This window comes from Sphaerodactylus townsendi, linkage group LG16 (genome assembly GCF_021028975.2).
Source record: "Sphaerodactylus townsendi isolate TG3544 linkage group LG16, MPM_Stown_v2.3, whole genome shotgun sequence".
NCBI lineage: Eukaryota > Metazoa > Chordata > Lepidosauria > Squamata > Sphaerodactylidae > Sphaerodactylus > Sphaerodactylus townsendi.
Window position 1 is genome coordinate 1,189,959 of NC_059440.1, and position 15,566 is coordinate 1,205,524.

Genomic DNA, 15,566 nt, shown 5'->3' on the forward strand with positions numbered 1-15,566 from the left:
AGGCAGGTGGGGCTGAGAGGTTCTGAAGAACTGTGACTAGCCCAAGGTCACCCAGCAAGCTTCATGTGGAGGAGAAGGGAAAAATTTAGTTCACCAGATAAGGTTTGCCATTCATGTGCAGGAGTAGGGAAGCAAACCCTGTTCTCCAGATTAGAATCCACCTTCTCTTAACCACTACACCAACACTGGCTCTAAAAGAGAAAATAGTCAGTGTAGTGCAAGGGTTAAAAACAGCAGGTTTTAATCTGGAAAACTGGGTTCACTTTCCCACTCCTCCGCATGAGGCCTGCTGGGTGACCTTGGGCAAGTCAAAGTTATCCCAGACCTGATTCAGCCCATGTGGAAGCAGACAAAGGCAAAGCACCTCCAAAAGTCTCTTGCCTAGAAAACCACCAGTCAGATGTGACTTGATGGCCCCTTCCACCAGCAGAAGACGGAAAATGTTTCATAGAGGTTCTTTTTTTTTTTAAGTACTTGCCAAAATTTCAATTGGGTTGTCTTTTCTGCCTCTCCTTGTTGTATCGGCATCCACAACCACAATAGTCCTCATTAGATGCTTCCCACCGAGCACGTGACCACTCCAGAATGCTGGCCTACCCTGACCTCCAATCTGATCCAGCACCGGAATGCTGAAGTATTTCCTTGCTGCAAGAGAAAGTCAATTATGCAGGAATGCACAGCTGGCTCTTGGCCCTGTGACAGGCCCCACCTGGAGGGGAAGGATGAGAACCAGCACAGTGAGACTGCCTGAGGCAAGTATCAGATTGAGCCTGCCCAAAAGAAGTTCTGCAAAAGGTTTGCAAGTAACCCAAAAGAGACATCTGACCAGGTACATAAACCTTTGGGGCTTCACTTTCTCAAGGTATCAAACAGAAGGGGGTCCCCCATCAGAGCAGCCCAGCTACATTCCAAGGCATTGAGTCCACATCATTTGTGGAAGCAGAAAATTGCTGGGAAAATTTTTTTTCCTTGGTGCACAAAAGACAGACAGAACTTACCCTGTTTGAACTTCCCACATTTTGATGGTTTTATCCCTCGAGGCAGACACTATATGGTCCCCATTGGGCATGATGGCTACAGATGAAACGTTATGATCGTGACCTAAGAGAGGTGAAGAACAAGCTCACGTTAAGCGCTGCCACAGATGTGCCACCTGGCAACTGGAGCCAGTCTGCACTCTCAGCGTGGCAGCATTTATAAGTGCCTGAAGGAGAACTCTTAAGGGACGTGCAGGAGGCCTAACTGAGCAACCGTGCAGATTCTGACATTCACTCTTTAGTCCTCAAACGGCACCACCCTCCAAATGAGTCTGGGAAATCTTGGTTTCTGGAGCTGTGAGTGGCGTGGACTTCTGTCAGGAAACTTCACAATCACTGGACGTACTGGTTTGTTAGTTTTTTTAAAAGGAGGGTCTCTGACCAAAAACAGTGTCAGAAGCCTGGTATATGTCACCTGCTTGTAACTCTCATGTAACACAATTGATATGCACCTTGGTCAATATGTAAAGGGCATTTCTCTCTTTCCTCACTTCCATTCCTTGATGTTTATAGCTCTGACACCAGATAACGAGGCAAATGACCCTGAGGAGACTCTCTGCCTCAGGGAAACAGGATGGGGCGGGGGGGGGGGGGGGGGGGAAGAGGCAGGTGGCTGCATCTATCCCTACGGCACGGCCTTAAGGCGCCTAAGCCTCCAAACAACCCTTTTCACACTTTCTCTGGGAATTCAGGAGGGGGGACAGTGCTTGGATAAAGGGACCCAGGAAAGCCAGGGCACTCAGAACTGGCTTTCTCAAGCTAGCTACGATGCCTTTCCATAAAGGCTACTGATCAGAGTCTGTTTATTGGCCAAAGGTTCGAGACCTGACAAGAGTCTGTGCTGGAGATCAGAGGGCCGGCATGGACACAGACTGTGGAGAAGGGGCTGCAGAGTAGGGGGGAGCAGGGAAAAGCTGGCTGGATCCAGCAGAGGTTTTCAAGCCTGTCGGGGGTGTCCTGCAAAATTAGCTTCACAGAATAGATTTCCATGAGAGCCTCCAGCTTTCAGCCCTATCGGCAAGGGCCTCATCAGACGTTTTAAGCTGGAATCTGCTCATGCACTAGCAGGACCACCATTTGAAGCTGGGCCCTTCTGCACAAGGGTGAAACATGAGGCCTTCCTTCTCCTGCCTGGTCCACGGCATGCCAATGACAGCCGCCTGGCTTTCAACGAGGGTGCCTTGAGTAGCTTCCAGGCAAGAAATCCGCCTCTATTAAATTCCCCCACCCCCCACAACAGGTTTTTCAACAGCAAGCCATAGAACTGATGCAGCCCTGCAAATATTTTAATACACAGAGTTCCTCAGCAACAACACAAGGTTGGGGCGAGGCCCTAGTGTAACTGTGTTCCATAATGTAGTAGTTAGTGGCAGAGGCACTCCTCCCATTGGGCAAAGTGGTCAGTTGCCCAGGACGCCCCCTTGTGGTGGGCACAAAAATGCAGGTTCGTTTGTGGGTTTTTGTATTTCCAGTGTTTGTTCTGTTTTTGGCCTGCAAAGGGCACAGTTTTTAGACTAGCAGCACCAAACTTTCAGGGATTTTTCATGAGACTCTCCTGATGATATCACCCAGGATTGGTGAGGTTTGGTTTAGGGAGTCCAAAGTTATGGACTCCTAAAGGGAGTGCTTCCATCCCCCATTGTTTCCAATGGGAGCTAATAGGAGATGGGGGCTACACCTTTGAGGGTCCAAAGTTACGGAACCAAACTTCACCAAACCTGGGTGGTATCATCAGTAGGGTCTCACAAAGATACTCTGAAATTTTGGTGCTGCTATCTTAATAATTGCACCCCTGACAGCAGGCACCCCTTAATTTCCCCAGATTCTCCTTTTAAATCCACGCCATTCCTGCCAATGCTTGTTTTCTTTCTTTCTTTTATTCTCTCAATGCCTCATTGTTGTTGTTGTTGTTGTTGTTGTTGTAGATTTCACAGCTGCCAGATCTTTAGCTGGTTGTTGGCCTTTATTACAATTTGAGCCTCACCCAGAGGCGTAGGAAGTTGTAATGTATCAGCGTAGTATTTGTGCGGATCCCAGCAGGGCTGCCTTCTGAATCTGACAGATGTTAATTTTGTCAATTCGAAGATGTTTCAAGTGCTGCCGTGGTGTTTTTGGGATGGCGCCCATCATCATCATCATCATCATCATCATCATCATCATCATCATCATCATCATCATCATCATCATCATCATCATCATCATCATCATCATCATCATCATCATCATCATTAAATCCAGCCCCTTTGGAATGGATTTAAAGGGAGAATCTGAGGTTCCTAGTTTAAACATTGAAAGTGATGCTGTTTCAGGGTGGGGAGAATCCACCCCAAAATAGCATCACTTTCAATGTTGTTTAAACTGGGGACCCCAGATTCTCCTTTTAAGGTGGATTTAAAAGGAGAATCTGGGCTCCCTAGTTTAAACACCATTGAAAATGATGCTGTTTGAGGGTGGATTCCAACATCACTTGTTTAAACTAGGGAGCCCATATTCTCCTTTTAAATCCATCTTAAAGGGAGAATCTGGGGTCCCAGTTTAAATAACATTGAAAGTGATGCTGTTTCCCCCAATTGGGGGGACTGGATACAACACCATAAAATGTTTTTATAGCAGTAATAAAACATTTTGAAAGCATTTTGAAAATGTTTTTTAAAAAATTATTTCTGCTGTGTGGCATGGCCCATTGCTGTGTTCAGATTTGTGAGTTGGGGCATGTTCTATAATGAGATGGTGACTTTGAAACGACCTAATGTAAAAAATCACTGTTTGGTCACGGTGGGGGAGGGTGGCCGCCCAAGGGGGGTGGGGGGGTCATCAAACCCAGGTTTTGCCCAGGGCTCCAGTTTGCCTAAGTACACCACTGGTTAGTGGATCAAACTAGGATCTGGGAGAATTGGGCTCAAATCGTTAATCTGTCATGATAGCTCAAGGGGCTGTTGTGAGGATAAAATGGAAAGGAGAACAATGTTAGCTGTTTTGGATCCCCACTGGGGAGGGGGGGGCACACATGGCATCAAGAAATAAATGTTCTCTGGCCCTTCCCAGTTAGGAGAAACAGGAGCATTTAGCTGGGCACTTCTGCCAAACAGAGACAGAGCTGCAGCAGCCCAGAGGGACAGAAACCCATCTCCTCAGTGGGAAAGAAAGGCAGTGATGTGGTGCAGGAGCCCTACAGAGACAGCAAAGGTGCAGTTTGATCTGATCTGCTTTCAGCTCCACCCCCCACCCACCCACTTTTTGCAGAGACAGGAACCAGAGGAATAAAGCTTCTGATGTGTGGCCTGGTTAAGGCACCCTCCCTTGCATCTCCTCCTCGGGCAGAAAATGCTGCTGCTGCCGCCGCCCACTGCAGAGGCTGCTTCTCTGGACCCTCTTAACTTTGAAGAGCAGCACCAGAAACATGGCACAGTTGTTGTGTTAATCTCAGCAAGAGAAGGGAGGCAGGCGGCTGCGCCCACCTTGAGACTGATGAACCGGGGGGGGGGGGATGGAACATGGAGGATGCGGGTGGCAGCACACTTGACATTCGTAAAGACACACCACACAAGCTACCCGCCCCTTTCAGTCATGCATTTTTTCACACATGCCTACAGCTGTTACAAGCTACCTGTGGTGGTTCATAACCACAGCCTCAAGTCTGACATCAGGCGTGCTTCGTTTGAAGAACTGCAGAGCAAGAAACTAGGTCTTCCCTGGGAAATGCCCAGGATTCTCCTACAGCTAGCAAAAAAAGGAAATGTTTCCCAGGGGCAGCCCACTCTTGATAGCATTATATCTAGAGCAAGACTGCCCACATCATCTCATTTCCCAGGAAGTCAAAGAAACAACAGGTGTTCAGGTATCACAGCCCCTACTCCGTATAGTCCGTATTATGTGACACAGACGTGTCAACCTTTCAAAGCTAAAAGACAGCTGAGATGAAAATCCAAAGGGCTTGCGCAGCAAGGTCCCTAATTATACCCAAGGGGCTAAAAATGATTAGCAGGAATTTTGGACTAATTTCTAGAAACTGCAGTTGACGTGTGCCTGGACTGTATTACTCAGGGCTCGCAGGGTTTCATGCTCCTTCCGTACAAAAAGATACTGCCAATAAACAGAAAGCTGGTCATGCTTGGGATAAGGGTTCTAAGGGTGGCTTTCCTGAAACCCTGCTTTTCTGGGTGCAGGGAATGTTTGCATGGAGTAGCAGGGATGGGAGCTCCCATCCGCCATGCAGACACAGAACTCTGATATCATTGGTTCAGCCTGGCTTCCATCCTAGGGGCAGTGGGCTTGACATCAGGAGCAATGGGACTACTGGGATCAGTTTTATCTGGTTTGCTGGTTGATGCTTCTGGGTGCCTTACCATGCATTGTTCTGATACACTCGAATCCCTGGAAATCCCACAGCTTAATGGTCATGTCTGCAGAGCAGGAGGCCAGTAGCTTGCCACTGTGGTCGAAAGAAATATCCTGCACGGAGTCTGTGTGGCCCTTCAGGGTTCGTTCAAAATCACCCGTCTCATAATCCCACACCTGAACAGAATGGACAAGGAGGGAAATGTGAGTGTCATCTGGCCTCCCTTTTAGTTCCAGACAACCAATTTGCATGTGGAAAAATCATCTGGCTCCTTGTTTAATATCATCTGAACAGAAGACTGGGCCTCAACAGTGGAACAGAAGCAGGGGGAAGCAGGGGCATCTTTTAGAATGCTTAATTATTTTCAAATTAATTATGCTTAGGTGCACCCCCCCGCCCCATCAATGTTTGCAATGGACACTGCTAACCAACCAGAATCTATAACCAGCCCTTCTTACCATTGCTTTAACATGAAGGAGTCCCTTCCTGCAGGACTTTTCATGGGTTTAACTTTTGCTTGCCAACATGGGGGCAGATTCCAGCCATGTCCAGAAACCCCAGAAAAATCAATCCTAAAGACACCCAACAGATATCAGAAAGTGCCCATCATGGGAGAGCCAATGCTTGTTTCAGTTAAACCTGGGTTCTTTTCTCTCCTAATGACTCCAGACCAGCTGATTGTTCAAGGATTTATTGTAAAAGTTCAAAACAAAGAAATAAAACTTAAATGCATGGAGGTTGCTCAACTGGTTACATTACTGTTGGTTCTTTGTCCCCATTCCGGGAACCCATGGCCCAGAGATGCTTCTCTGTCCACGTCTCAAGATGCAATTCAAAAACCTTTGTTTTCCCCTTCTCAGGAAAACTCTGTTCAGGCCATGAGGTAACTTAGGCCTTTGAAGTTTCATCCTAGCACCTCTGCATAGTTTCCTGTCCTCCCTCCAGGAGATCAAAAGGCAAAGATGCTTTTCACAGTCATATGTGACTTCTCTTTACTGTAATGATAGCATCATTCCATGACAGTGCCGTATTCAGATGTATCATTGCTAGGACTGGACCAAAAAAGGCTCAGAAGTTGTACAGCATCTGCAGTACAGTTCCAAGCATCAGCCTGAGGAACGGCTGTGCCAATTCACTAGAAGTGCAGCACAGAGTGAGAGGCAGCAGTCTGAGTAATGCCACGGGCTTCCAAATGCAGAACAGAACTGGGGCATGGGGAAGGGCTGCAGCTTTGTGGTACAGCTGTGTAGTCTGTGCAGAAGGCGATCCCACACAGCTCCAGCTAAAAGGATCCTGCACTTTTCTCCATCAGCGCCCTTAGGTAGAACAGGCAGTCCTGTGTTGTACAGACTGATGGTCTGGCTCAGCACAAAGGCAGCTTCAAATGGGACAGCTTTGCCTGAGTGAAATCTCAACTCCAGTCATGGGCCTCTTCAAAGAAAGGGCTAGAGCTTGTGCATGGCTAGATGGATTGATATCCTGGCTCATTTATAAAGGAACCTTCCCATGTACACTTTATGCGTGGGATGGAGCCACAGCTCAGTGGGAGGGCCTGTGTTCTGCATTCAGAAGGTCCCAGCCTCAACCCCAGCACCTCCCACTAAGGAAGTTCATGTAGCAGATCCTGGGACAGACCATCTCTGTCTAAGAAGGTGGAGAACTTTCAGAACTCTGATTACAGGAATATTTTAAACATTCTCTGTGCATAGAAAGCTCACATACCAAAGAGAAGGCAAGGCAATAACTATTCTTTAGAGCATGTTGGCTCTCTAAGCACCAGGACTTTCTTTGCTACTGAGCCCTAACCACAGTCCTGTAAGTCGGGAATGGTACAGTCCAGTCTCTGGTTGACCACGTCAGTGAGGTCTGGACCCTAACAAGTTCCTGCTTGAGAGAGTTCCACAGAGTGACAGCTGCAGCCATGGAAAGCCTCAACCTCTGTTCTTCCACTTCGCACACAAGATCCGTGGCCCCGGGGGGAGGGGGGGACACAACACAACAGGAAGCACATTTGGAGGGGCTTCGATTTATGGCTACAGTCGTATGCACAGTCACAATCAGCCCTGTAGGGAGCCCACCAGCACACCAACAAAGAAAGGGGAAACCAAGTCCCATCCAGAGACCAAGTTCCACATGTTAAGCAAGACGAGTCTTCCAAGCAGGACTCTTTACTCTGCAGACTGCGAGTGAGCCGGATGATTTCCAGAGAATAAAACAGGCTCTGTCCCCCAAAGATCTGACAATCGTATTATCATGGAGGGGGCAGAGGGGAAAAGAGGCATTCATTCAGGCAGGCTAAGAAGTCCTGCCAGAGGCTCGGCTGCTGAGGTGGGCTTTGAGAGGGGCTGAAGTCAGAAGAGCCATTCTTGGGAGGCAATTCCAGGCCCAAGGGACAACAGCGGGACGAGGGCAGAGCTGTCAGAGGGACATGGAAAGACTGCTGACAAATGCTACTTTGGTCACAATCCCCAGACAGAAACCCGGCCCAGTCTGCTCACAGGTGTCAAGGTCTTTGGCTGCTGACTGCCTTTGCGACAGAGGTGGATAAGCAAGGATGGCAAGGCCAACGAGATGCAGCTCCCCTACCTTTATTGTAGCATCCTCAGAAGCAGAAACCATAACACTGAAAACTGGATGGAAAATTACTCTCGTGACCGGACTTCTATGTCCACTCAAGGCATACTTTTCTGGAGGACGAGGGATCCATTCTTTAGGGTCGCGTTTCTGGCCAAGTGGCCCCCCTGATGTGAATTCCTCCTTAGCTTCATTTAGCTTGGATTCTAACTCCATAACCTTAAAGGGTTGCAAGTCAGAGGAAGAGAAGACAAGAGAACAAATGAGTAAGGTATGGTGTAACTACCAAAATCTTGGGGGGGGGGGGGGGGGGAGTTGTTTTAGCCATTAAAATACACTCAGGGAGCAGTCCTAACCTTAAACAGGTACATTTGGAAGTCCAGTTGTATTTACTGGGGCTTACTACTCCCTGGAAAGAAGTCTTAGGATTCTTGAACTTTGCAGTCACTACATGCCCAGTTTGAACTGGCCTCATTCAAAAGAACTTCAAAGAAGGATTCAGCACAAGCGAGCCAAATTAGAATTCATTCACAAATTCCAGACAATGTACCCCTGCCCCTATGTTTAACAGGGACCTTGGATTCCTAACTCACTATCAGGGGTGGCCAACCTGCAGCTCTCCAGATATTCATGGACTACAATTCCCATCAGTCTGTCAGCATGGCCAAGTTAGATAATAGTATCTCACTCCTTACCAATGTTAGTTTTTTCCATTCACTCATTTCATCTGGCATTAACCTGGTGTTTATTCTCCTCTGCTGTAGACTGGGAGTGTCTACCAGGTGTGAGAATTACACCAGCCCCCCTTGTGCCATACCCCCCACCCCCTTCCTGCTGGGTGGAGTTTAGCCAGGCACAATGGACATCCAGCTCTACAAGTCCAAGGAACTGAGTTCCAAGTCATGCGCCAGCATGCTGAAATAAACGTGTGAAGTCTTTCAGGTGATACTAGACTCCTGTGTAATTTAGACAATGATGTGGCTCTTTTGAAACAATTCCACTCACCCGAATGCTCCTTCCAGCCTCTGAGAGAGGTTTCCCCAGGGCAAGGGTAAGACTGCTGGGACCCACCAGGTGCTGCACTTTCCCCACTTCCTCTGGAGGCCTGGCTTCTTCCCCGGTCCCCCTCTTCTCAGTGGCAGGGGAAAGGCCCACACTATTCTACTTGAGCAACTAGCACTGGGACTTTAAGAGGAATTTATGATATTTAGATTCCAGCTGCCTTAAAAGTTTAGATTTCAACTGTGAACTGTTCTGTTAACCAACTGAAAGATGATTTACCATCATTGCATATAAACAGCCTGAAAGGGGAGGGGCGATATAGTCAACATAATAAAATAAATAAAATATAAAATGTAACCCACCCTCACTGTGGCATTCTTCACCCCCTACCAATCCAACTCCATAACCTATTCTGCCCCCAGCCCTGGAATTGTACAATTCTATTCTCCAGTTAGCTACACATGCTCCAAAACGCCTCTAAAAACGAATGCAGACAGAAGGCTCAAATGCTGTTTAAGTTGAACTGTGGTGTTGAAGAAGAAGATGGGGAAATTTTACATTGGTTTACTGGATGCAGCATCTATTCAAGCTGAGCATCTTTCCTCTGTTATGCCTACTGAAATCGTTCAAGAATAGGTAAGTTCATATTCCAAGCATTTTCTTTCGAAGTCTAGTGAATTAGAACATAACTCAGGTATGGCACCAGCACAATTTGTGCATTCTCTGAAATGAAGCATTTTCAGAAAATGATGGACCAAGATTAAACCCAGAGGTTCTTTTCCCCACAGAACTACAAAAACTCTACAAACTTGCTTCAAAACCTACCTGCATAAGAGTTATTCCACAGTAGTTCATATATTCTACATGCTACCATCTAACTTCCACAATATCTTTAAGATAATTTTTTTTAAATTCTCCCGAGATAATGTTTCACTTCTATTTGACAACAAACATCACTACTACACTTTTATTACAAGAACACTCAGGTTTCTACTTACCTTCTTTTGTAATCTTATAACTGATGTCCACTTTTTTTCCAAGAGCCCAGCATACTTCTTATCTAACTCTTCATTCTGAAAAAATAAAAAAAGGGTCACATTCAGCAGTGTTTAATTAGAAACCCCTCCTCAATATTAGCATACTGGACAAACAAGAAAATCCTCACTGGCTGTCTTTACAACTTTTCCTGCTGTCAAAAAACTGGGGACATCAAACTGCATGGCTTATCAAACAAGACTCAGTCACGCACGCTTGACACACACAGTCCTCAATGAAACAGGAACTCAAAAGGGCCGATTAAAATCAAAGGAACAAACCATTTAGAAATAGTCTTAGTTCTCTCTTGCTAGAGCTTTTGGGGTCTTAAGATGCTCTTTTTCAATGTATGCTAGTTAGTAGGATTAAAGTAAAGAAATGGACATTCATTGTCAGCATCTGGAGTGTAACTGTGGAAGGGGAATTGTCCTGCCAAGAGGTACAATGCACACTGTGCATCACCAAGTTGTCATGGAATTACAACTGACATTTTGCAGATGTATTTGGACCAGCCACTGGAAAGTTAATTCTGATTTAACATATTGATTTCTGCAAGCTTTTTGGAGATGAGTGGTCTCAATTTATCTGAGTATTTGCTCACTGGCTATATTTTGCCATCATAGTTTTTAATCATCTTAATTATTTCAGACCTCCTAGGGTTTTTTAAAAAAACTATACATGTCTTTGAAATCTCATATGAAAAGTAGAATGCACCTTTTATAGACCATACACATTTTTGGAGAGTGGAGGAATTACTGTATATACTCATGTATAAGTCGAATTTTTCAGCACATTTTTAATGCTGAAAAAGCTCCCCTCGACTTATATGCGGGTCATTAAAAAAAAATTTGTGTTTTTACTTTGCCGGCCCGCAGGGGGCGCAGTTTTTATGCTAGAGCAGGGGTCGGGAACCCGCGGCTCGCGAGCCACATGCGGCTCTTCCGCCGCTGTTCTGCGGCTCCATCAGCCGAGCCGCGGGGCCCCTCTTCTCCCGCCCTGCGAGAAGCAGGGCGGGCGCATCGTTCCCCCAGCGGCCGGCCCGGCCGAGCCGCCGGGCACCTCTTCTCCCGCCCTGCAAGGAGCAGGGCGGGAGCATCGTTTCCCCGGCGGCCGGCCCGGCCGGGCACCTCTTCTCCCGCCCTGCAAGGAGCAGGGCGGGGCATCGACTTCCCGGCGGCGGCCGAGCGAGCAGCGAGCACCTCTTCTCCACGCCCTGCAAGAACAGGGCGGGAACATTACAGCGGCCGGCCGAGCAGCGGGCACCTCTTCTCCGCCCTGCAAGGAGCAGAGGCGGGCGGATCATTCCCGGCTGACGGCCGGCGAGCAGCGAGCACCTCTTCTCCGCCCTGCAAAGGCAGAGGCGCTATCATTCCCGGCGGCGGCCCGGCCGGGCACCTCTTCTCCCGCCCTGCAAGGAGCAGGGCGGGCGCATCACTCGCCCGGCAGCCGGCAAGGCCGAGCCGCCGGGCCTATCTACGCCTGCCCTGCAGGCGGGTGTGTGTGTGTGAGCGGGCGGAGGGGGGGCGCGAGCGAGCAAGTGGGCGGGGGAGCGGAGGGGGGGCGTGCCAGCGAGTGGGGGGTGGGTGAGCCAAATGGCTCTTTGAGGGGAAAAGGTTCCCGACCCCTGTGCTAGAGGCACCAAAATTTCAGGGTACCCTCGGAAGACTCTCCTGGTGATACCAGCAAAGTTTGGTAAAGTTTGGTTCAGGGGGTCCAAAGTTATGGACCCCCAAAGGAGGTGCCCCCATTCCCCATTGTTTTCAATGGGAGCTATTAGTAGATGGGGCTACCCTTTTGAGGGTCCATAACTTTGGAACCTCTGAACCAAACTTCACCAAACCTGGCTGGTCTCATCAGGAGAGTCTCTTTATGATACCAGCCAGGTTTGGTAAAGTTTGGGTCAGGGAATCCAAAGTTATTGACCCCCAAAGGGGATGCCCCCATCCCCCATTGTTTACAATGGAAGCTAATAGTAGATTTTTCATTTCTGATAATATCCCTCTTAAAATCTAAGTTGGGTTACATTTGGACATACAGATGATGATGAGGAATCCAGTTTTGAAGGATTTTAACTCTTGTGTTTTAGCTTGGTTGCTGGTTGAGCTAAGGTTTTTGTACTTTTAAAGTTATTGTTGATACCATATTGTTCTTGTTGACCCTCTTTTCCACTTACAGAGCCAGTTTACTGTTTTTCTTTGAAATAAATATTCAAAAACATTTAACCTACTGATGCCTCAATTGATGCTGCATTTCCCACCCTCGACTTATACGTGAGTCAATAAGTTTTCCCAGTTTTTTGTGGTAAAATTAGGTGCCTCGACTTATATGCGGGTCGACTTATACACAAGTATATACGGTAATTTTTAAATGAAGATTGCACTGTATAGAGGACCATTATAGAGGTTTGGTTTTAATGCTAACTGATTTATATTGATGTTGTGTTTTAATTCTCGCTATGAGCCACTCTGAGCCCAGCCCTGGCTGGGAATAAATATAATAAAATTAAAATAAATATTAACTTATTTGTGTCCCTGTAGTTACTGCAACTCCTGAAGGGACTTCTGAATTGTTCAAACAATGACACTATCATTACTAAAACAATAAATGGGTCAGAGGCCATCAATAACACCAGAATTTTAGAAGACTTTTTTTTTTAAAAAGAAGAAGACCCAACCATGAAGTTGAGGAGGGGCAAGAGCTCAACCACTGACAATATACCCCAAATTCAAACAGCAAAAATTGTTTTCACCTGGTGCTAAAGCTCTACAGTCTGGGTACCAGGCAAAACTGCTGAAAGGAAGGAACCCTAATGTCAAGGTGGAAGGACCAAAAACAGTTTGTCTACCTTATTTCTGAAGGTAAAGGCAAATGGGAAAGGGCATATAAACAGACAGACCTCAAAATACACAGCAAATCTCTTCAATTCTTGCCTTATTTAGCCACTGTATGGTATTGATGTGAACAAAGACATAGCCAGGAATCACTACCCAACTGAGACATTTGGCAACACCTATAGTGAGTGGTGTGGAGAACAAGGACGCCGCTCTCCTAGTCGATGAGTAGACCTGGTTTTTATTCTTGCCCTACATCAAATTTCAGAACTATCTAGGGAAGGTAATAAAGATGCTGTGATTGACATTTCAGGACTCAGAGAGGCCAGCACAATAGGAGATGCAGAAAGACAGCAGAGCTGCAGATCAGATTATGTCATTGCATCGCCTTCTTGGATAAGAAGGCAGGACAGAAACTTTCCACTTTCTGAGCTTGGGGGAATTTGGGGCTATGTGTAGAACTAATTGTTGCTGAAGCCTAGGGTACCTCCTGAAGCAGCTGCCTCCAATCCACTGATGCTCATTTGTAGGTCTTTTAATTAATTAGGAGTCGTGCCTAATTTACTCTCCACAGCTGCCCTGAAGTTCTCTCATAAGGAAGTCAACCAGCCTCCCTGATCAGTGCTGAATGACTGAATGACAGCACTGAACGGTATCCAAACTGGTATCCAAACTGTTGAGCTAAAAAGCACCAGGTGAAAAAAGGGAAGATTGGCTTGAAGGTTAAAGGAATGACACCTATTTTAAAAAGGGAGGACATTTGAATTCAGAAATTCCTGTGAATAAATTCAAAAACCCTGAAGCAGTTAAAGAGTTTCAAAAATTTAGAACATCTTGAAATGCATAATTTACAAGACTAGCGGATTATCTAATTGCTTTCCATCCTCAAAACATAGCCCAGAAGTAGTAGTTGATTATCGAAGACACACGAACAGTCACATCCATTCAATCAGACTCAGAAACACAAGAGCTACTGAGCCCACCCCCCCCCCCCCCCCGCCATGCAGGAACACACAGTCAAAAGATTCCTGACCATTTGGCCTCTGTTTAAAAACTTCCAAAGGAAGAGACTCCACCACATTCCAAGGCAGCTTATTCCACTGTCAAACAGCCCCTGACGGTCAGGAAGTTCTTCCTAATGATTAGGTGGAATCTCTTTTCCTACACCTTGAATCTATTACTCCTTGTCTTAGTCTCCGGAGCAGCAGAAAACAAGCTTGCTCCCTCTTCAACATGATGTCCCTACAAATATTTAAACATGTCACTTCTGAACCTTCTGTTCTCCAGATGAAACATACCCAGCTCCCTAAGCCGCTCCTCATAGGGCATGGAATCCAGACTGTGAATCCCTTGAACTGTAGTGCCGAGAACCTGACATAGTATTTCAAGTGAGGTCTGACCAATAAAGAATAGAGTGATACTATTACGTCCCTCAATCTAGACACTACGCTCCTGTTGACGCAGCCCATATGTGCATTGGCTTTCTTGGCTGATGCATCACACTGCTGACTCATGTTCAGTTTGTGGTCTCCTAGGAGTCTTAGGTCCCTTTCACATGTACTGTTGTCAAGCCAGGCGTCACCCATCTTATATCTGTGCATTACAGTTTTTTTCTGCCTAAGTATAGTATCTTACATTTATCCAGGTCATTTTGAATTCTGACCCCATCCTCTGGGGTATTAGCTACCTCTCCTAATTTGATGTCATCTGCAAATCTGATTAGCATGCCCTCTATTCCATCATCCAAGTCATGGATAAAAATATTGAATAGCATTGGGCCCAGGACAGAACCCTGGGGCACCCCATTACTCTCCAGGATGAAGATGAGCCATTGGTGAGTATCCTTTGGCTTTGCTCAGTCAATTAATTACAAATCCATCTAACAGTAGCATTGTCTAGCCCACATTTTACTAATTTGCTTGCAAGAATGTCACAGGAGACCATATCAAAGGTGCTACTGAAATCCAGGTATGCTACACCCATGGTTTTTCAGAAACCCATGTTGACTTTTAGTGATCACAGCATTCCCTTCTAAGCGCATTCAGTATTCTACTACTTGCAAACTACACATAAAAGATTTGCTGTTCTTTAGCACTGAGAACAGAGCTACACAGTTTCAAAGGCTTGCTCCCAGGGCAACAAGTTTCACCAAGGCTTTCATTCTGGAAAGATACTATGCTGTCCTAGGTGGATCTACACACTCTTCCCACAGGAAGTGTCCCCTTTCTTTGAGTTTGGAGTGAGGTTATGTAATAATACCTACTTTGCTGGATCAGACTAACAGCCAATCCAGTCCAGCTTCCAGCTTCCAGCAGGGGCCACAAACTGCCTCTGTTTGCCCTAGAACTTTGATTACTGCCCTGAGGGAGCCATTTATTATTATGGAACAGTCAACCAATTCAAACCTCACCAATACATACAGGGCCTTTTGTTTTGTATACTTACACTGAATCACATCTGCCCAATATGAAAAAAAAATTCTAGAAGCTCACTCTGCATGGGATTTCACCAACCCACATAACCTGGTGCAACTTGGTGCAACCTGTGGAGCTAAAACAGCACTTCTCAAACTGGGATCCACAGACCACCGGGGATGCAGAAGAGTATTCCAGTTGGCTCACAGGAGTCCTTTGTAAAGACAGAGGACAGGCTATTGTAACACCCACCTAGCCAACATGAATCTATCTTTGACTGAGTGCCACCAAGCAGGTACTGTCCTACCAGTGTCACCACAGTTAACCTCGGAAT

At 46.5% G+C, this 15,566-nt stretch overlaps 1 protein-coding gene across 1 annotated transcript in view; it reads right to left on the bottom strand.

Moving 5' to 3' along the window:
* The window catches only part of PAFAH1B1 (platelet activating factor acetylhydrolase 1b regulatory subunit 1), a 126,125-nt gene that overhangs the window by 28,969 nt on the left and 81,590 nt on the right, over window positions 1-15,566 (bottom strand). The window contains exons 4-7 of the mRNA XM_048518758.1: window positions 9,951-10,025; window positions 7,963-8,169; window positions 5,384-5,552; window positions 999-1,101 (exon numbers count right to left, since the gene is read on the bottom strand). Of these exons, the coding sequence (XP_048374715.1) occupies window positions 999-1,101; window positions 5,384-5,552; window positions 7,963-8,169; window positions 9,951-10,025 (554 nt within the window). The remainder of the gene's footprint in view (window positions 1-998; window positions 1,102-5,383; window positions 5,553-7,962; window positions 8,170-9,950; window positions 10,026-15,566) is intronic.